This window comes from Brachyhypopomus gauderio, chromosome 13 (genome assembly GCF_052324685.1).
Source record: "Brachyhypopomus gauderio isolate BG-103 chromosome 13, BGAUD_0.2, whole genome shotgun sequence".
In the NCBI taxonomy this organism is placed as follows: Eukaryota; Metazoa; Chordata; class Actinopteri; order Gymnotiformes; family Hypopomidae; genus Brachyhypopomus; species Brachyhypopomus gauderio.
Window position 1 is genome coordinate 20,568,408 of NC_135223.1, and position 19,669 is coordinate 20,588,076.

At 39.3% G+C, this 19,669-nt stretch overlaps 4 protein-coding genes across 5 annotated transcripts; 2 read left to right on the forward strand and 2 right to left on the reverse strand.

The window, feature by feature from the left end:
- Positions 1-778: 778 nt before the first annotated feature.
- ebag9 (estrogen receptor binding site associated antigen 9) lies at positions 779-5,899 on the reverse strand. Its single transcript, XM_076971641.1, has 7 exons — positions 5,594-5,899; positions 5,198-5,294; positions 4,621-4,699; positions 4,302-4,460; positions 4,090-4,197; positions 3,126-3,217; positions 779-2,409 (listed from the first exon to the last, which is right to left on the reverse strand). The coding sequence occupies exons 2-7, from the start codon at positions 5,278-5,280 to the stop codon at positions 2,292-2,294; spliced, it is 639 nt and encodes a 212-aa protein (XP_076827756.1). The 5' UTR covers positions 5,281-5,294; positions 5,594-5,899; the 3' UTR covers positions 779-2,291.
- Positions 5,900-6,854: 955 nt separating this feature from the next.
- Positions 6,855-14,680, forward strand: zdhhc3a (zDHHC palmitoyltransferase 3a). 2 transcript variants are annotated; one of them, XM_076971643.1, is made up of 7 exons: positions 6,855-7,061; positions 7,988-8,307; positions 8,397-8,521; positions 9,328-9,424; positions 9,900-9,981; positions 10,571-10,701; positions 14,468-14,680. In XM_076971643.1, exons 2-7 carry the CDS (start codon positions 8,008-8,010, stop codon positions 14,678-14,680), a joined length of 948 nt encoding a protein of 315 aa, XP_076827758.1. In that variant the 5' UTR covers positions 6,855-7,061; positions 7,988-8,007. The 2 variants fall into 2 exon arrangements, with proteins under 2 accessions (XP_076827758.1, XP_076827759.1); XM_076971644.1 differs by lacking the exon at positions 14,468-14,680 and adding an exon at positions 11,621-12,245.
- Positions 14,681-15,351: 671 nt separating this feature from the next.
- Positions 15,352-17,868, reverse strand: tmem42a (transmembrane protein 42a). The gene is made up of 3 exons (XM_076971645.1): positions 17,512-17,868; positions 17,060-17,206; positions 15,352-16,881 (listed from the first exon to the last, which is right to left on the reverse strand). The coding sequence occupies exons 1-3, from the start codon at positions 17,689-17,691 to the stop codon at positions 16,741-16,743; spliced, it is 468 nt and encodes a 155-aa protein (XP_076827760.1). The 5' UTR covers positions 17,692-17,868; the 3' UTR covers positions 15,352-16,740.
- kiaa1143 (KIAA1143 ortholog) lies at positions 17,864-19,607 on the forward strand. Its single transcript, XM_076971646.1, has 3 exons — positions 17,864-18,095; positions 18,307-18,451; positions 18,788-19,607. Exons 1-3 carry the CDS (start codon positions 17,988-17,990, stop codon positions 18,988-18,990), a joined length of 456 nt encoding a protein of 151 aa, XP_076827761.1. The 5' UTR covers positions 17,864-17,987; the 3' UTR covers positions 18,991-19,607.
- The last annotated feature ends 62 nt before the right edge of the window (positions 19,608-19,669 follow it).

A 19,669-nucleotide genomic window follows, 5' to 3' on the forward strand; every position in this document is an offset into this window, starting at 1 on the left:
TTCCATTTTGGTAATAGCACTAAAATACCAGTTGTGACCTTCCTGAACCTTTGAAGACTCTTATATCATTATGTATACCTGTACATCTTAACTACTGGTGACCATAAACAAATTCGCAACAGATTTTAGAGATAAAAATGCAAAACACGTAACACAAAAAAATGTTTGACCAACTTGACAGGACCGTGTTATGCTTCGAATAGAAAACAAAAATCTTCCAGAATCTTCCAGTAATGCTGTAGACCTTTTCCTTAGGACCAAAATACTTACATAATACACCTAAAAGCACATAATGAGTGGTGAAATATTGTCGTCTCCCTTCGGTACAGAAGCAGAAACAGGTCAGGCTGCAACAGCTTTGGCGAGCTGTAAAACAGACGGGATGATGATGTCATTCTCAGGGCTGGAATATTCCACCATCCAAAACATATGACCTTCTATAAACTTTGAAAAAGCAAACATTCAGTAATTTGGCAGGGTATTTCTCTTCTGATCTTCTCAACATTGAAGTTGAATTAAATATATTTATGATATTTAGATAAATCTTTGATGTGAAATTACCAGATGAGTCATAACATATAAATTCTGCTCTCTGTAGCACTGATTCACAAAGACAGCATGTTTGAGAACTAGACCAACTAAGGACACCCAACTGCATTAGTCAGCATCGCTAGAGTCAGAAAAATGCAGAGGAAATAACAGTGTGGGAAATAAACGGGGTGAAAGACTGACAGAAACAGTGAGGAATAGACGTTTAAGCCAGGACCAAACCAAAGGATGGCTTTCCAAATATTTATTACAGGTACAAGGACAAATGTGTGTTGGGGGGAGAGGGGGGTTGGAGGGGAAATGTGTTCAAGCCACAATCATGCACCATTCATCGCCCTGACCCATGCCAAAACCAGCCTCTGCTTGATCTTGTAAATGCAAAACCACAGGTGAGAACTCTCTCTAGCATGTCACTAGCAAGTATTTTTGTATCATTTTGTTAAAAAAAAAAAAAAAAAAAACAAGTGGGGCAAACTTAGAGGAGAAAAAGTAAAGAAAATCAAAGACAGGACTTAATTGTATGTATCCAATGTCTTGAGTGAATTAACGGTTCCTCACCATTAAAACATGCGCATGATTCTGTGATCAATGTCATCATAAGCTCAGTTATATTGATAATTTTGTAAAAGTAACATAAATGTTAAGAAACTTCATCCAATGGCATTTTAATACACACCACATAGCAACCCGACATAGCAAATCACAGCCCTGAATAACCAGGACTGTGGACATAACTCCAGTCAAACCACAGGGCTTTTAAGTGCTTGATTGCTGCCTAAACCCTAAAAATGCTACATTTGGAATACGTGATGAACATTATTTACCTGTTGTTGTTGTTGTTATTATTATTATTATTATAAATGGGCAGACACTGTTTAAAAAGGGAAAGAGCTGCTTTGGTTAATGTTCCAGATATTCAAAAACTGCGATGTTTCCATGACAACAAAGAGCTTAACACCCACATCTCATCAAAAAATTGGCTCTGAATCTGGGGCCAATCCATCCCACAACACACAGCCTCCACTCACCACAGCAGACCAGACTCACAACCATGGATTTAATGCACTGCTTATTAAAGGAGTCCATGTCCTCTTTTTCTTTTTTTACCCAGATGTCACATTTTACATTTTTCGTTCTAGTTGACCTCATTGTGAAGAAGGCAAAGCCCCCCCCCCCCCTTCTGAACATACACAAGTTTCTGTAGCTCTTTCTGCACCAACTCAATCATGACTTTGCTTGCATCGTTAAGACAAAGGAATAAAAATCTTACCACCATTCATTATTGTTGAAAGCAGATGAAGGGACTGTATAAATCAATTATTACCATTACATCTTCCCAAATCAAGAACAAGTGTTCACCTAAATGAACTCCAGTATTTATAAGATGGTACAAAAAAAAGTAGAAAACAAAAAGTAGGCTTCATGTAGGCAAAAAAATTTCCTCAAAGTCTTTCATGGTTTATAAATACCTATACAGTATAAACCACCACGCTCTTCTGCAGGTGTTTTACGTATATTCCTGACTGTTCCTCAATGCACAAAAGGTATTTTGCTATTGTATTTATACAATAGAAGTAAAAGATACAGAAAACCAGTAGAATTCTCATGAAAAGTCAAAGGACTTCAAAAACCGATGGCAAAAAAGAGACAGAAAACCACCGTGTGGACGTGGGAGTAAAAAGGGTGGAAGGATGGTCAGAGGGCCGCTGGGCTTCTGAGTGTCCAGTGCTCGTGATCAAACGTTACGAAAGCTTGACTGCCATCTTCTGCTCCTTCTTCATCATCCGCTGTGCCTCCTTCTCTAGTTTCTTCCTCTGCTGTTCCATGGCACGCTTCTCCCTCTCTGCCATCTTCTGCTGTCTGTAATCAGCACATTCACAAAATTATATATATACTTATATTATAATTATACCAATTATAAGAAAAGATCCTACACAAAGTGTGTCACAACACAATGTCCTTCTTATGTTTTACTTTGAAGTTTACAACGACAAAAGTTGAGCTCTCATACTGCAAATTAAAGATAGATCAACAGCAGATATAATGGTCAGGGACAAAGGGAGAAAATACAGGCAAATCCTAATACCGCAATGGACCTGACAAAGTAATCAAAATTTTAATTAAATTTTAAATTTAATTTTAAGTATATTGAAACACTACTACAAAATATGTATTGTGCTAGATTATAACAAACTATTAGAATATTTATAATAATGAATATTGCTTGTAAATATGCTGCACAAGCCACATTTCTGTGGCTTGGTTAAATAATCATAGTGGAAATGTTCGTTCCAAACTTCAGTGATTCTATACTGGCATCTAGTGGACACAGGAAGTTAAATACTTAAAGTCCCATATTTACAGTATGTACTATAAAGCGTTTTCCATCAAATATCTTGTCATACTCAAAAACCAGACAGAAAGATGACAGAAGATAAACAACACACCAATACATATCTGGTAAACACAATTAGTGGGCCTGACTCAAAATTCCCACCAGTTCCCCCCAACAAACAGCAGCACTAGGTGAGACAGGCATCTGAAGGGCTCAGGGTACAGGTGTGGGGGAGGGGTACCTTAGCACTTCCTCTGCCTCCCACGCTGCCTCAGCCTCGTTCTCCCACGCATTAGCGTCCTCCTGCCAGGTGTCCATGTCCCCCAGCTCTGCCTGCAGGACAACACAAGACATGTAGGCTACTTTAAACAAGCAGTGTTATAGCGTGAATGTCAAACAAAACGATGCTGAGTATCCTGATGTTACATGAGCTGTGCGTATGGATTACAGGAATTCTTCTACGGGTGAATATAGTCACTCTAAAAAGTTGCGAGTGAACAAGCTTCATTCCTTTTCTAGATTAGCGTAGAATTAGACATGGTGTACTTAGAACATTTAAAAGTATTCGTTTTAACAAGTTTATTTTCTTTTTCGCACATTCAGTATTATCTTTTTTTAAATATCAGCACTATATGAATATATAAATCACCAGTGTTAAGTGTTACTGATTCTTTTGGATTTGACTTTTCAGGTCAGTTAATGAGTAAATGTCCATGTGCGCCTTTGTAAACAGAGAACCTACACCTTTGACACGAACACCATTAAGCAAATTACAGAGAACAAATACTCTAATCTGATTATCAGTTTTGTTTTAAGACACATCTACAGTATTAGTGGCAACAAGCATGAAAATGATTAACAGATACATAAACCACAACTTAATTATAAATAGACTTGCTTCTTGTAAATATTTTTTTCCATTAAGCCTGCATGATATGAAGAAAATGTGCAATAATGTTCAATACTATTATGACAATATATTTAATTGTGCATATAAGCTATACAGTTCCTGTCTTTCTGCACTAACAGATACACTGTTAAACAGATCAAACCCTTTCTTACAATCTATCTAATTCATCCCATCCGTTACAATGTGTTTATTGCACAGATTTATATGACAATGAAAAAACAACTTATTGGTTAGGAATATATTTCCATTTGTATGGACGTCACATTTGAGCCCAAGCTTTAAGCACAGGACTCACTGAAGGTTGGATGAAGGACATATCCTGAGTGGCAGCCAGCCTGCTGGAGAAGCCTGTAGTAGCATCAGGGACAGGAAAACTCACAGGTTCCCTTTTCTTCAAGATAATCTGGTGAGAGGACAGGATTACACAGTGGGGTTAAATTACTTACGGAATTACAATTTATTGGACAGAGGAATGAACATATTTTCACATTATAAGTATGAACAAACTTTTTGTGTTTTCCTGATGGTAGGAGCCATGTCCTTGAAGTAGTCCGGTTCCTCCTCCTCGGACTGGTTCTGGTGAGGTGGAACAGTTCCATTACCACCCTCAATCTTTATACTTGTGGGGGCGTCTTCATCCCATGAACTCCACTCTTCGATCTCTGGCTATGGGAAAAGTACACAAGAATTGCATGTATATCATATAATCCAAAATTTAATTAAAAAGGTACTTATTTGTTTATTTCTTTTACACTGACTTTTTTATCTGACTGTATGATGAAGTAATTTCAATGATTGAGCAATAATGACTAGGATATGCACTAACCTGCTTAGGAACAGAGGAAAAATCGACAGTAGTGGGCAGAGTGATCTGATCACCGCTTAACTTGCGCGATCTTCCAGTTCTGTCATCAAGGAGAGAACAAAAGTATTAAAGGATGCATAATCAAGGACAATAGCTACTTAAAGGATGAATAATTTAGCATTTTATTGTTTAGACCAAGTATGAGTGCACAGTTGTTCTGGCATTCTCTCATTTGTCATTAACGCAATTATTAATGATACATTTTAACAACCAACTGCCTGATAAAAGGCAGCTTTTCACCGTTTGCTTAGTCAAGGTGTCTGTACTTGGGGCGAGGACACATGCCAGGTGGATACTACTTTGGGTGGAACATAACCCAACAGGTTAAACACAGACCATTACACACAACAACTAAAGCTCCTCCTCATCGTTTGGCTCAGGTCCGTAACAGGACAGCGATATGTTGTATTATTTTGGCTCTGTAACCAATCATTGGTTTCCAAAGGGTTTTCTCTGACATATAAACTTGTATTTTCACAATACCTGAATTGCACAATACATCAATGTTTACAATCACAAAGCACACAAAAAAACTCACCTGCATATTAACCTTTTAAGGAACGAAAGGACAGACGCTATACAAGTGCACAACTTGAACAGGCGAAACTGAGCAATGGCCATGTTGAGATCAATGTCTGTAAAAGATGTTGAGAAGAGAAATAAATAAATAAATGCATGTTCAGACAGCCCCGACACCCAGGAGCGCTCCTACAACCAGTCACACAACCGCGACCTTGTTGGACGGAGGGAGCGAGGATCCCCGCTAGCCACGGCTCTGGCCAGGCTAAACCAAACGTTGTTTTGCTAGATTCCCACTGCTCAAAATGACAGTAATTTCTAACGTTACTGTATTCAGACACAACAGCAATTGTAAAAAATAAACAAGTACACATCGTGCAGGCCCGTGTCATCTGAACATTAGCCGTAAACATACCGAGCGGAGGAGAGCGGGGTCGCGCGCGCCGAGCTCATAGCACGAGCTAGCCGGGTGCTAAAACGGAGCTAAATACCTCAGGCTAACCGCTTCTAACCGGTTAATGACATTACTTTACTTCGGCGACGAAAATGAAACGGGCGGCGAGAATCATTTTACGAAGACGCTGCCGAACTGTAAGCGTTGCTCGACGGCCAACCGTGTCCGTTCGGGACTGAAGCCCGAGCCCATCGTCGCCTCGCCGCCGCTTCGCTCTCCTACAGGAACCGCCTCGACGTTCGCTCCCGCGAGCCGGAAGTTCGGCGGGGTACGTCAGAGGAAAACGGTGATTCGACTTCCGGCGGATCTGCGGATCAGGCGCGTGACCAGAAGGACTCGGCCTCGTGTCGCGCTCGCGCGCCGTGTACCCTCGCTCCAGTGAGGATTTAATTAAAGAGAAATGGTAGCCTAATCACGTCCCTTAACCACCTAAATGCGTGCCAATACAGGTGTTTTTTTAAGATATAAAATGTTATGGTAGACTGACAGAAGGTCATTATGCATTGCTGTTAATAACCGCTGCATCATATTTTGAGAGGAAGTGGAATTGTTCAAAATTGAACCTGTTCAAATAGCCCATTCCCTGTGATTTACTTTATTGTCTATTATATGTTTTATGTCCTCTGGTGCGTATTGTGTTTTCTTTATTTATTTCTTGTAAAGTGTCCTTGAGTGTTGTGAAAGGCGCTTATAAATAAAATTGATGATTATTATTTATTTGACTGGAATTGAATGGAAGTGGAAACGGACTTAAAGGGAGATTGAAAAAGTATGATAATACAGTAATAGTAGTAGTAGTAATAATACTACTACTTCTAATAATAATAATAAAAATAACAATATCCTAGAGGTTTGTGGAAGTTTTTATGACTAATGGGTTTTAATAGGTGTGCTAATTATATCCAAAGTAAGCAACTTAAGCCACAGTAGTCAGTAATAAAAAATAATAATAAAGTCAGTCGTTTGTGTGAGTAATTAGTGACAGTTAAACATCTAAGCTCGCAGATATGCAGTCATCACACTACAACAAAGTCTGAGGCACGCTCTTGAAGTTTCAAACAATTCTCCCCGTTTCTACTATGTTGCATTGCGGGGGTGGATGACGGGTCACTTCTACCCCTCCAAACCGGTCCTTGCACGTGTCTCAAACCTGTTGTAGAGCATTTGGAGGGAGCTCGCGCAGTAGCGGCTGCGGCTCGTGCGGGGGGCGTGGCCACGAGTTTCTCGAGTGTCAGTCAGCGAGAGGGAGGAGTTTACGCAAAAATGCAGCTTTCACAACAGCCTCTTCTGCTTTGTAGGCGATTACATTTGATTTTCACGTTAACGAACTGAACAACACTAATGTTTTTGTTCTTCTCTCGGTTCGCTCTCGGCATTTTCATGTTTTTTGGGCGTAAATGTAAACGTGAGGAGCATTTTCGACAGTAAAGTAAGTAGCTAGGTAATCATGGCTTAGGCCAGGTAGCCCAGTCTTTCACATCGCACATCCAGTTTCCTCATTCGTAAGAAAAACGCAACCTCATCTTGATATGCTGCAAATTCTTCTGATCTGGTTTATTTATGAATGTAACTTTGCCCGTGTATTGTGCTACATGTCTTCTTGTACATGTCAGAAGGCGATTTTTGCCACATTTGATACATATTTAACAGCTAGCTGTGTTTCTTTGCCTTGGTTATTTTGACGCGCTTCATCTAGTTTGACCGGAGCAGTAATTCTTCCTCCAGCGGGATCTTAAATATTTTGAGCATTAAGGTTTAAGTTGGTAGCAGAATTTCTGGTGCACAGACCGAAAGAGCAGAACCGAACCGTGGTGTTTCTGGAAACACCCAGAGCTGTGGACACAAGGACATGCGGTGCAGGCTCCAGTGTGCCCGTGTTTCACGTCAAACTGAACGATCTAACTCCGCATGATGTCCCACACGTTGTCCCACACGTTGTCTTCCTGACATCCACACATAGAGCCTGAGATCAGTTCGACTAAAGATATTTTTACATTTGTATTAATTTATTTATTTGTCTTAGCCGCATAATTTAGCTCCATCCTTTGAGCCGGGCAACAATGCACGATTAACCAAGAATCACAAAAGGATCTGCAAATTCCTGATTATGATTTAAAGTTCATCCTTCTTTGACATTCCTGGTACTGTCCTCATCCCTGTGGTGAATAGACTATGGGCCAGCAGCTATTCTGCTGTGTCATAAATAGGACCTCCTGACACAATGTCATTGTCATTTTCATTTGTCTTTGTCATTATGTGTCTTTGAAATTGCCCACCTTCACTCAGGTGAGTGTTCTTTTAACTACAACAGCACAACTGCGTTGGTGATTAACATATTGTGATGTCTCTCCTCAGCATGGAGCCTTTGTGATAGGATGAGAAGCCCAGTGCCCAGATTCAGGGACGTTGAGAGGCAGGTGGCCAGCCTGCAACCTGTTCCGTGTGTACCTCCCTGTCATGACAGACAGAACACTATGTGGTTCATCCGGGATGCCTGTGGCATCGTGTGTGCGGTTATCACCTGGCTGCTCGTCATTTTTGCAGAATTCGTCGTGCTGTTTGTTATGCTACTTCCGTCGAAGAACCTCACCTACAGTATAATGAATGGCACCGTCTTCAACAGTCTGGCTTTCCTCGCCTTGGCCTCCCATTTCAGAGCCATGTGCACAGATCCGGTAGGTTGCCGTTCGGTCAAACCTATGAACAGATACACGATCGGCAGTCCTGTGTCAGAATTTAAAGCTGGAGTTCAAATTTCTTTCAGGGCGCCGTACCAAAAGGGAATGCCACAAAAGAATACATAGAGAGTCTCCAGCTGAAGCCAGGACAGGTGGTCTACAAATGTCCCAAGTGCTGCAGCATCAAACCAGACAGAGCTCACCACTGCAGGTAAAAAAAAAAAAAGACCAACTCAAGATTAAGAGCTTTTATGTACGCTGGGCATCTGTACTGGAGCCATGGTGGTGCTGAATTAGAATACGTGATTTATGCTTAACTGTGTACTCTCAGAGCACCAACTTTATTAGTTGCATTTACAGTAACAGTTACAATAGACACCAGCACAACGTGCATCTGTTGATCAGCAGACAACATTAGTGGTTCTAGGGAATCAAACCCATGACCTTGGTGTTGTTAGGAGTTTCCACTGTGCTCTACCCGCTGAGCTGCAGTAGCGGGTAGTAACACTCTCACAATTGTTGTAATGGTCGGTGAATAGTTTCTGACAACAAGTCCATTGTTGGCTGGGTATTTTCTTCTTGATCTAGCAGATGCATATGCACTGACGTCTAGAAGCTTAGCAACACTTCTGTGCATACCAGTGCAACGCTCACTACCATGTTACAAGCATGTCAGTGTGCATGTCAGTGTCACCCAGATAATGTCCAGCTAGCAGTTGTTTTACTGTCCGAAGATGTCTGTTGATGAGTGGTGAACTCTGTCCATGGCAATGGACAGGCTACAGTCTGTAACTGTGCGCTTATATAGTGTTTATATATGGTCATCGGGCTCAATAAATTCATGAGAAGTTTCTAGCCCCATGGTGAAGAAAGGCAGTTCATGCAGAGTAGGGTGATTTTTTGTGTAAAACTGTGTTACATAATGCACTCATACAATGCTTATCCAAAAAGCAGCAACACTAGAGCAGTGACACTCTTTATCTCTCTCTTCAATCCACACTCCCTTCATTTTATCAGCGTCTGCAAACGATGCATTCGGAAAATGGACCACCATTGCCCCTGGGTCAACAACTGCGTTGGCGAAAATAACCAGAAGTATTTTGTGCTCTTCACGGTATGTAACACACAGGAATACACAAAAATATTTACACACGGCTAATCAATAATTGTTAATAATTGTTATAGTACACTTTATTAAAAAATTATGAAAATAATACGCTTTTAATTATCAATTAATAATAGTATTGATTAATTAATTAATGTATCTATTAATAATAGTAATATTGATTCGTTTGTCAGATTTAACAAACTAATTCAAACATCTTAATAGAATCTAGTCTCCTTTGGCCCAGTTATTTATGCATCCTCATTATTTATGCATCTAGTTTCCATTAGCCCTGTTACATATGCATATTTGTGTGAAATATGAAAATTAGTATGTCTGTATAGATACCTGAAATGTGGGAAATATTTTTGTGTTAGTTTAGCTATTTTGAGAATTTGGAAATTAGAAAGATTAAAGACTAGCAAGACTAATCTCAGGCAGCGCCTAAGTTCTAAGATTAAGACTAAGTTCCTCTCCATTCCAGATGTACATTGCACTCATATCTCTACATGCCTTGATCATGGTGGTCTTCCATTTTTTATTCTGCTTTGAAGATGACTGGATGAGTAAGTAAATACAGTAGTTTCTGGCTCTACATTAAATACTTCCTCAGGTGGAGTGACAGTGCCTTTTTGTAATTATTATAAATGTGCACCCCTGTGACGGAAAAGAGGGAAGCATTATGTTTTATAGTTACTACTGTTCACGACCACTGTTGGTTTTATTACATGACATGAATGTGCTTGTGCCTCCATGGCTAGTTACTTAAGATGACTGACTTGAATTTGTTAAACACTGAATGTCCCTGTCAGAATTGTCTCTTCTGCTTGATTGTATGCAGTGTGGGCAAAGTAATCGTACTGGCGAAGATAAAACAAACAGAACGTTTACTTGCACCATGACACCATGACACCTTTTGTGACATAATGGCTCACAGTAATGGAACAAAGCCAACGGCACGCACACACACATTCATACACACACACATATATTCTACATCTGTACTATCATCATTAATACCCTCTGTATACATCACATCCACACTGTATCTGTAGCTAAAAATTTGACGTAATGTAGCACCATTACAAAAAGAGTAGCGATGGCATTCTCTTCTTAACCCTGTTCTGAGTCTTAAGTAGCATTTCCCCTCCCCAGAATGCAGTACTTTCTCACCTCCAGCAACTGTCATCCTCCTCATCCTCCTGTGCTTTGAGGGTCTCCTCTTCCTCATCTTCACCTCTGTGATGTTTGGCACCCAAGTCCATTCTATCTGTACAGATGAGACGGTAAGTGCCCTGAGCCCCTCCCCCTGAACCCCTCCCCCTGACCCCCTCCCCCTGAGCCCCCCCCCCCCCCCCCCCCCCCCTGCCCCTCATCCCAGTTCTGCCATAGAAGATTCCGTACGATTTGTGTCTGGGAGCAGACGTCATATGAATGAAATGTTTGAGGGAAGGTGTTGATTCAAGTATGGTAGTGTCTTTCATGTGCCACTACATATATCATCAGTCACTCGCAGACATCATCTACATATGAACCCAGATCTCCTTTAAGTCAACATGGTAAAGCTTAGAACCGGGCCAGAATGTAAACGCAGGTTATACACTGAGACTAGTATAGTACTGATCCAGAATAAGCCCACACACTGCACCATTCCTTGGATGCTATTTTACTCTGCCTTCAAGTCACCTCAGAGGGCAAACAGTGTAGCGAACATTACTGCAGTTGTCACTGGAGGATTACCCATTTATTTCTTGTTTCTTATTTTGGCAGATGTTTTTTTCCTCTCTCATGCAGATCTTTCTACAGATAGCCATCACTATCTGTTTCTGATAAATGTTCACAGACACAATTCTTTGAGAACATTTCCTCCAAAAAATCCCCATGTGTAAGCTAACATTCAAGTAATGTCTTTTTAAATTAGATAAGTCAATCTGTATTGAGTTTTCAACATGGATTGGCTGCCTTCTGTTCACTCCTAATGGACTTTCTCTTTCTCAATCTATAGTAGTGTTTAACGGTTTAGTTTTGTTGGTCTAGGGTTTTAAAACGGTGTCTCTTTAGACATGATCCTCACATTGAGTGGCAGTCCCATTGTTCATATGTTCATGTAGCATGGAAACCTCAGTTCTTTAAAGCTCTTGAATGGAGCACGTTGGTTCTTTTTTACACACACACTCTGAAGTCTTGGTTGTCTCTTGTTTTTAGGGCATAGAGCAGTTGAAAAAGGAAGAGAGAAGATGGGCTAAAAAAACTAAATGGATGAACATGAAGGCGGTATTTGGACACCCCTTCTCAATAGCATGGTTTAGCCCGTTTTCTACACCTGACCATGGGAAAGCTGACCCCTACCAGTATGTGGTCTGAGTTCAGGAATAATAGGCCCATTCTTTGTCCAGGTTTAAGACAAAGACTGAAAATCAGTGGACATGGTTAAAGACTAAAAACATCCTCCAGCATCCTCAAGCGTGATTGTAATCCTGACTTGAGCTGTGTGTATCTTGCATTACATGTACCAATAAGGCAAAATCGGCTTTGTTTCATTCTTGTGAGGAAAAGACAGAAAAGTGCAGAGTGTGTGACTGTGTGTGTATACACACACACACACACACACACACACACACACACACGTAAAGCTGTTACTCCACTATTAAATAACATGTACATGTAAATATCTATCCATATATCCAACATTTAGGTTATGGTGAGTGTATTCTTTCTTTTTTCAGTCAATTTCCTGACAAGTACCAATTAAAATTGATGTACTGCTCAGCATTGTTACAAGTGAATATCCAATACACTTTTGCAAATAAAAGTAAACTGGCTCATGCTATTTGCAGTATTGCAGGAGCATTTGGAATCAAACATGCAGTAACTGATAGTAAAATATTTGGTGCAAGCCAATTTCAACCATTCAGTGTATCAGTATAATTCTGTATGACACAACTGGCAAAAGAACATGGTTCATTTTGACCCATCTGAAACAATTCTCTCAAAATTAATACTTTATTGATGTAAACATGTAAATAAAAAATATATATATTGTTTTTAACCATTTACTACACATATGGTATATGTGGTTTATTAAAATACATTATATACTTGGTAACATAAGGGAGGGTGTACAAAATAAAATGTATTTTGACATTGTTTTAATTTATTGTTGGGAACCCTGAAGACAGAGACCACACATTACCTGCCCTGCTATGAGTGAGAAACTTATAATTGTTTGACACATGGGTATTGGTTCAGTCAACCAAATTTTATTTATATAGCGCTTTTCACAACAGTTGTTGTCACAAAGCAGCTTTACAAGTGTCCGAGTCCAAGCCCCCAGTGAACAAGCCAAGGGCGACAGTGGCAAGGAAAAACTCCCTAAGAGCATGAGGAAGAAACCTTGAGAGGAACCAAGACTCAGGGGGGGAAACCATCCTCCTCTGGCCGACGCCGGTCACCAAACTGACTGGTTCTAAACTGAAATAGTTCCTTTGTCAGGTTTATTATCCTGTACATCAATACATCTTGACTGTTTCATAAATGTGATGAATGCCATTTTCAGATTTGGGCTTACTTTCAATGGGGGTTGCTTTATTTTGAATAAGCCAATAGTACCCCCAATTTTAAGTAGCCTGTTCAATACATTTGCAAGAATAAAATGAACCTTTGTTACATTAGGGTTCACAACTCAATATTCAAAACATAGCTAGATTTCTGCATGAATTACTTAATTTTCAAATATATCACAATAATAGCCAATCAGTCTGCTTAAACTAATAACCAAACTATTGTGCATCATCTTGTCAATTCAGAAAGCCTATCATAAAAGAAAATAAATAACAATGAACTAAGGAGGAGTGGTCAAACACTTTTGCAGGTCAGGCCAACAGGAAATATTTGGAAGATTATTGTGCTTAAAGAAGTCTATACGAGTTTAATTGTTTATATGTTCAAACAATGGATTCAGTATTGAAAATATTAACACATTAAAACATTGACAGTTGTCAATTATTAGTTAAAGCAAATTGAACTTGCCTATTATTTGATTTAGCTGAAAATAACATATTTCTATGAGTAATTTATGCTAAAATTCAGGTTATTCCTCACAATAACCTATGTATTCACATATATTCTCCACAATTTTCTTGCAACTGTATATGTGAATGGTATTTGTATGACCAACAGAAAATTAAGAATTTTAAACACTAATCAGTCTTTGAACTGCTTTAAATGTAACTCGAATCACTTTGAGTTGGACTAAGGTCTCCACTGGGGTTTTTGGAACATTTTCCAGATGAATGTTTACTAAAGTGATGGTGTTCTGCACTTCTTTATCTTAATATACTCCCTGAACTTGCTGAAAGAATTCAAGATTCTAATGTTTCACGTCACTTGCTGACTGTCTCCATCACTTCTCTCCCTAAGTCTTAGTAACCAGATATATCTGTTCTTTTCTTCTCTACTGTGTTTAACTCTTATTTTATGCTTACCTCTGTTTGTGGTTAAAAAGTAAAAAAGAAAAAACAAATGTAACATTAATATGCCATCTTGAACTAAGCTTGATGTCGCTCTGATTGGTGTGAGATAGAGGTAAGCCTTGACCACTCCTGATTTAAAACAAAAAGGCTTTTCCCCTGCAGCTGTTAAATTTGGTCTGAGTGCATGATATGCAGATGTTGGCATTGAAAAAGCTCTAGACATTTTTTTTTTCATTTTATTGCAGACTGCACATTAGAAGTGTTTAAAGCATGCTGCATGGGCATTTTATTCGTCTGTATGGTGGCACACGAGCCATTTTCTTCCATCGGATTAGGCCCGCCACACTCACCAGGGCAGCTGCACGCAGCCCATGCATGCGAGTGCAAAGTCGTTCATTTACTCCCCATTTTCCACTTTACTCAGTTTGTAGCAATGCTGTGCTTTCTTTATTTTTTCCATTGAGTTCAAAGGAATTTCAGTTGGTAATGTGTCTGTTCTTCCATTATTCGTGGAACGTGATACGTAGAATCACTACGTGTTCTCTAGTTTTAACATGATCTCGTTGATTTCTCTTTTTAGGGTATTGAAAAGCTAAAAGGAGAAACTCCAAGGTGGGAGAAGACTCCGTGCTGGGAAGGCATGAGGGTAGCATTTGGTGGTCCTCTGTCTCTGGCCTGGCTCAGCCCCTTCACAGACCTCTCATGCAGAAAAGACGATACAACAAGCATCCCTGAAGCTCCTCAGGGTGAAATCATAGAGGAGGATGTCATTGAAATTCCTTTACGGCACTAATACCAAAGTCCACTATGCCACCACTGGAAGAACTGAAATACAATGCAAACATCCATAGGTTCATGCAGGCTAGCAGTTTTTGAGAGCTGGGTTTTGTAGGATTTTGATTTACTCAAATTTCAAGTCTTGGGAAAGTCATGGTCATTTTTACTGGCCAATTGCCTTGACTGAAGGTCTGTTAAATTTCTTTTGGGACTGGTTTGGGCAGTGACCTGAGAAATGGATAAAGCTATACCGCTTTGATGTATTGGTGTGCATTATCCAATCAGTAATGGTAACTTTTGTTGAGTTATATTAGTACTGAAGACATGATGGTTATATGGTCTCAAAAACCAATAGCTTGGTCAGAAATCAGAACAAAAAAACATTAGTACCCTTTTTCTAGTGATTTTAACCACCTTAACTGGACAGCTTAATGTTAAAGTAAAAATGGAGTACTTGTAATGAGCTTACAAAAATAGCTCATTTAAAACAAATTTTTATGACCTTTTTAAAACAAAAATTTAAAACAAAAATACATCTTGGTTGCAATCTTAACAAATCTAGACTTATGTTCTCTGTAATGTTAATGAACAAAATTTGGCTAAACTTAAATACTGTATTCAATTATCAGTGCCTTAAAAACATTCTCAACCAAAATTCCCCATTTATGTCCCTTTTTAAAGCCAATGTCATCTCACCAGAATAATAAAGGACAGTTTTTCTCTTGCATGTGGATCCCAGAGCTAGGACATGTTCAGGGCGACAGAAATAGTATGTGGATTACATAACAGCAGAGGGCTTTCTTAATTTTAACAAATACATTTGTGTGATAACTACTGAATAAATGTACATTTTATTCCAGATGCTATATGTTAGTGTTACTTATGGAACAGTAAAGCTGCGCCATCTATATATTTTCACAGAAAGCTATACATTACTACTTAAAGGTTACTTAAATGGTTTATGGACATTATCGTCTCATAAATTCACATAAGCCTACAAAGTTTGAGGTGTATCATCTTCCATGTTGTGAAATTGCATTTCTTTGATGATATAACTGCATATTATTTCAAAACTTAAATTATTTTACACTCGTTTTTGTATAGTCACCCAATGTAAACAGGTTACCTTTTAATAAATAGTGATTTTGGTTTCAAATGAGTGTGCCAAATCAAGCTTTGTTTCTAAATCCTAAATTCACTCAAACATTCATGAGGCTTTTAAAGGGGTCTTTGATTTGGGTGTCTAAAGCATGTTTTTATACTTATGCAAACCATGGTTGAGAATTCACAATTAAACCTTAATAGTATGCCAACATTCAGCATGGGAATGACTGGTGCTGACAGTTTTATAAAATGTTTCTGTTCTGAGGGTGCATGGTAAACAGCTGTATACCATATAATGACAGAGGTTCACAATATGATACAAGTTCTCTAGATAATAACCCAATCTTTTTATTCCATTAAAAACATCAAAGCGTTGTCTGCTCTCCCATGTTACAAGTTGTGTGTACAAGTACTCAGTGACATTATTTTATCAGTAACGCTTTACATAAAGGCTCCCTTAACTAATAGCATTTACAGCATTATTTGACATTAACAAATAAGTGATTTTAACAATATAATTGAAATCATCTGCACATTGCAGTTTCATGGAACATAGTGTTTTCTTTCCTTTTCCAAGCTTCCATGAGCTCTTCACTCTTCATTTTTTATCCCAGGTTGTGCAGAAGAGTTGTATTACACAGGTAATTACTTAACATTAATTACTTACTCTTAATCAAATTTGTTAATTACTTTAATGGGATATTGCTTAACTAAGGTAAAGGGAATCTTAACATAAAGTGTTGCCCATTTCTCTGTACCCATCGTAATATTTAACAAACTACCAAAATAACTAAAAACTCAAGTAATAGGTGCTCAGGCTTGTTATTTGATATTGTCTATGCTGCTGATGAAAACATTGGTCCAGTGTTGGTATGCAAGCTGTACCAAGTGCAGGGAGCAGATTCATTGAATCTCCTGTTTGCATTACATTTACACTTTAGCAGGGAGGTTTTCTCCATATCATCCAATAGCTCATTCACTTTTTTTCACATGGATTCTTTGGTCTGGGGAAGATGATGCGTGCAAGATGAAGAGTCCCAGCAAAGTAAAGATGATGCCGACCCACCATAACAAGGCATGGCTTTCCCCAAATATGACGTATCCAAAGAATGCCTATAAAAGTGGAAAATGATCCATCAACATTATAACGTTTATATCATATTGTTAAATTCTGGTCTATTTCTAAAGCCAAAAATCCTAGCACGAAAGTGTTTATTCTAGAATGCATTAACATAAATGTGCTTTCTTTGCATTTTTATGTGCATTTTCCTGTGTTAGTACTGAGCCTCACAGAGAGTATGAAGTTGGAAGCCGTAGTGGTCACTGTAGCCTGGGCAGAGGAAGAAGAGTGCCGGAGAGCTTTAGCAAAGAATGTCCACATCACAGCGTTGCAAATAAACAGCAGGAGTCCACACAGCAGTCTCAGGGGAATGTGTAGCTGTGGATAACATCAGCATTAACTGCTGTTGCCAAATGTTAACATTAACATACATATGTATGTATGTATATGTATGTATGTATGTGTATGTGTGTGTGTGTGTGTGTACATATATATGTACACACAATATATACATACATACACTTTGTATTATTATTATTATTATTATTATTATTATTTATAGCTTGTGGGCAAAGTTCATTTGGTATTAACACTGGCTCCAGCAGTGATGCACTACAACTTGACATGTGGTTGGATAAAGTCAGCTACCTAGCAATAAAACCACAGAGAAGCTGCAGATTCACCCATTCACAAGACGTGGTGTCCGGTTCTGGGTTCAGAACCAGTTCCTCGGTGTTCCACCATCTCACACCAGTCTCACACAACCCTCTCATGTAACTGGCACCAAGTGACAGCTTGGCAGAGGAGGACGCCACGGCTCCGAGAAACCCTGCTAGCAAAGCGTACATAATCCCAGGTAACATGTTCTCTTTGCAGTAGCTAGCTAAGACACCAATGGGGCAAACAGATCACCGACTTCATTCATTCACAGCAACATTTACACAATGAAAATGAAAAAAACAAACCCAAACAGCAGACCACATCCGTAATCGTAATCACAGTGCGCGACAACAGTGACGCGTCATCACTACGGGACATGCCGCGCGTGTCGATGACGCAACAGACTTCACGGTCTCGGTTTGTAGTTCAAGTTGGCGCCGTGTCGTTCACGGAATTACCCGATGCGGAGTGACCACGGCGCGGATCTGCGGCACGCACAATGAGCAAAAAGGGCAACGTGTCGTGGGTGAAGCCCGACGAGCCGTCTTTTCTGAGGAAATTCAAGAGCGACGTCGGTTATAAAGAGGGACCGACCGTTGAAACAAAGGTAGCCTCACCATTAGGACTGCCACGATTAATCGACTAGTCACGATTAGTCGACTATATATATATTTTTTAAATCGTTTGCTGCAGCCCTACTCACCATAGGTTTCCGTACACCGGGTCTTGTTCTTCGTTAAGAAATTCTTCGTTAAGAAGAACAAGAATAAGCAGCGACGGTTCGCAGGTTGATTCGTGAAGGTGTTTTCTCACTGCAGCGAGAACAGATGCCCGTGCGAGATGAAGACAGCGGCGACAGCGACCGGGAGGACGAGATGCCCCAGGTGGTGGTCCTGAAGGAGGGCGACCTGAGCGCAGAGGAGGTCATGCAGATGAAGAAAGACACTAAAGTGTCGAAGGAAGGTAAACATAGACCGTGAGGACAGATGACAGCTCCAGGTTGTGTCCTAGTACCGCTCCTAAGTCAGATGTATCTCCCCACAACACAGTTTAGTTGTTCCAGACTTGTTAGAACAAGAGACAACGTGTGTGTTACAACATATTTGCCTGAATGTGCTGAAGGTGTTCACAGTCTGGTTTGTCTAGTGCCCTGTAATCTTTGATGTTGGAGGATCAAGGTTCAGGATTCAAGATTGTACTTTGCTGTAGTCTCCGGGTTTGGGGCTAAACCTACAGTACTCCTCTGATGCAACTGCTTGAGCACAGATATTGTTGTTGAAATATTCATTTTCTCACTAGATGAGCAGCCTCAAGACGATGGGAAAATCCTATTTAAGAAACCCACAAAACGCTCTTCTGACAAGTTTGGAGGCATTACTGCTAGCTCTCACAAGAGAAAGAAGAATGAAACTGATGAGGAGAAGAAGAAAGAGGGGTCAGGGGTTAAAGTAAAGAACAAAAGCCTGTTGTCCTTTGGTGGTGAGGACGACGAGGATGAATGAAATATTCAGTCTTTCACGAAGCAGCTGGAGTGGACCTCGGTCAAGAGTCTTAGAAGTATCACAACATTAACACCATATTACAGCAGATAAAATATTATTGATAGATCTCAGATGTTATCTTGAGGTTATGCTTTGGACAAATTCAAAACATCAACCATGAAGGCCCTTTTCTTTCACAATTACGGAGGGTGATTATAAGGACTTTTTATTTAAGCTATTGAGTTTTTGTATGTTTATAGATTTTTATCCAGTTTTAATTATGGGTACAATCTTCTGCATTGTGTGTGTTGTATACTTAATTATATCTTTGATAATTGACTTGGTAATTAATATCATTTCCAGATACTGTTTCAAAACATGCATGGGATTGGTTTATATTTTTTCACAACGGAATGGATAACATTCATAAAATTCTTAAGACTGGCCACAATATATCAAATGTATTGTATGGAGAAAGGATTGAAATAGTAAAATTATTCTGCTAAAAGCATATGTACATTTAAGTATTAGCTTCTATAAAGGGAGCTGTGGGCTTTTACTGAATGTATTTTTTTTCTCAAGTTGTCACTGTAATTGTTTTTATTTTTAGTCAAGATTAAAAATGGATATTTCATGTTCTCAATCTTCAAACATGGTCTTGTGTGGGACACATTTGACTATCTTTTTACATTTCGTGTAA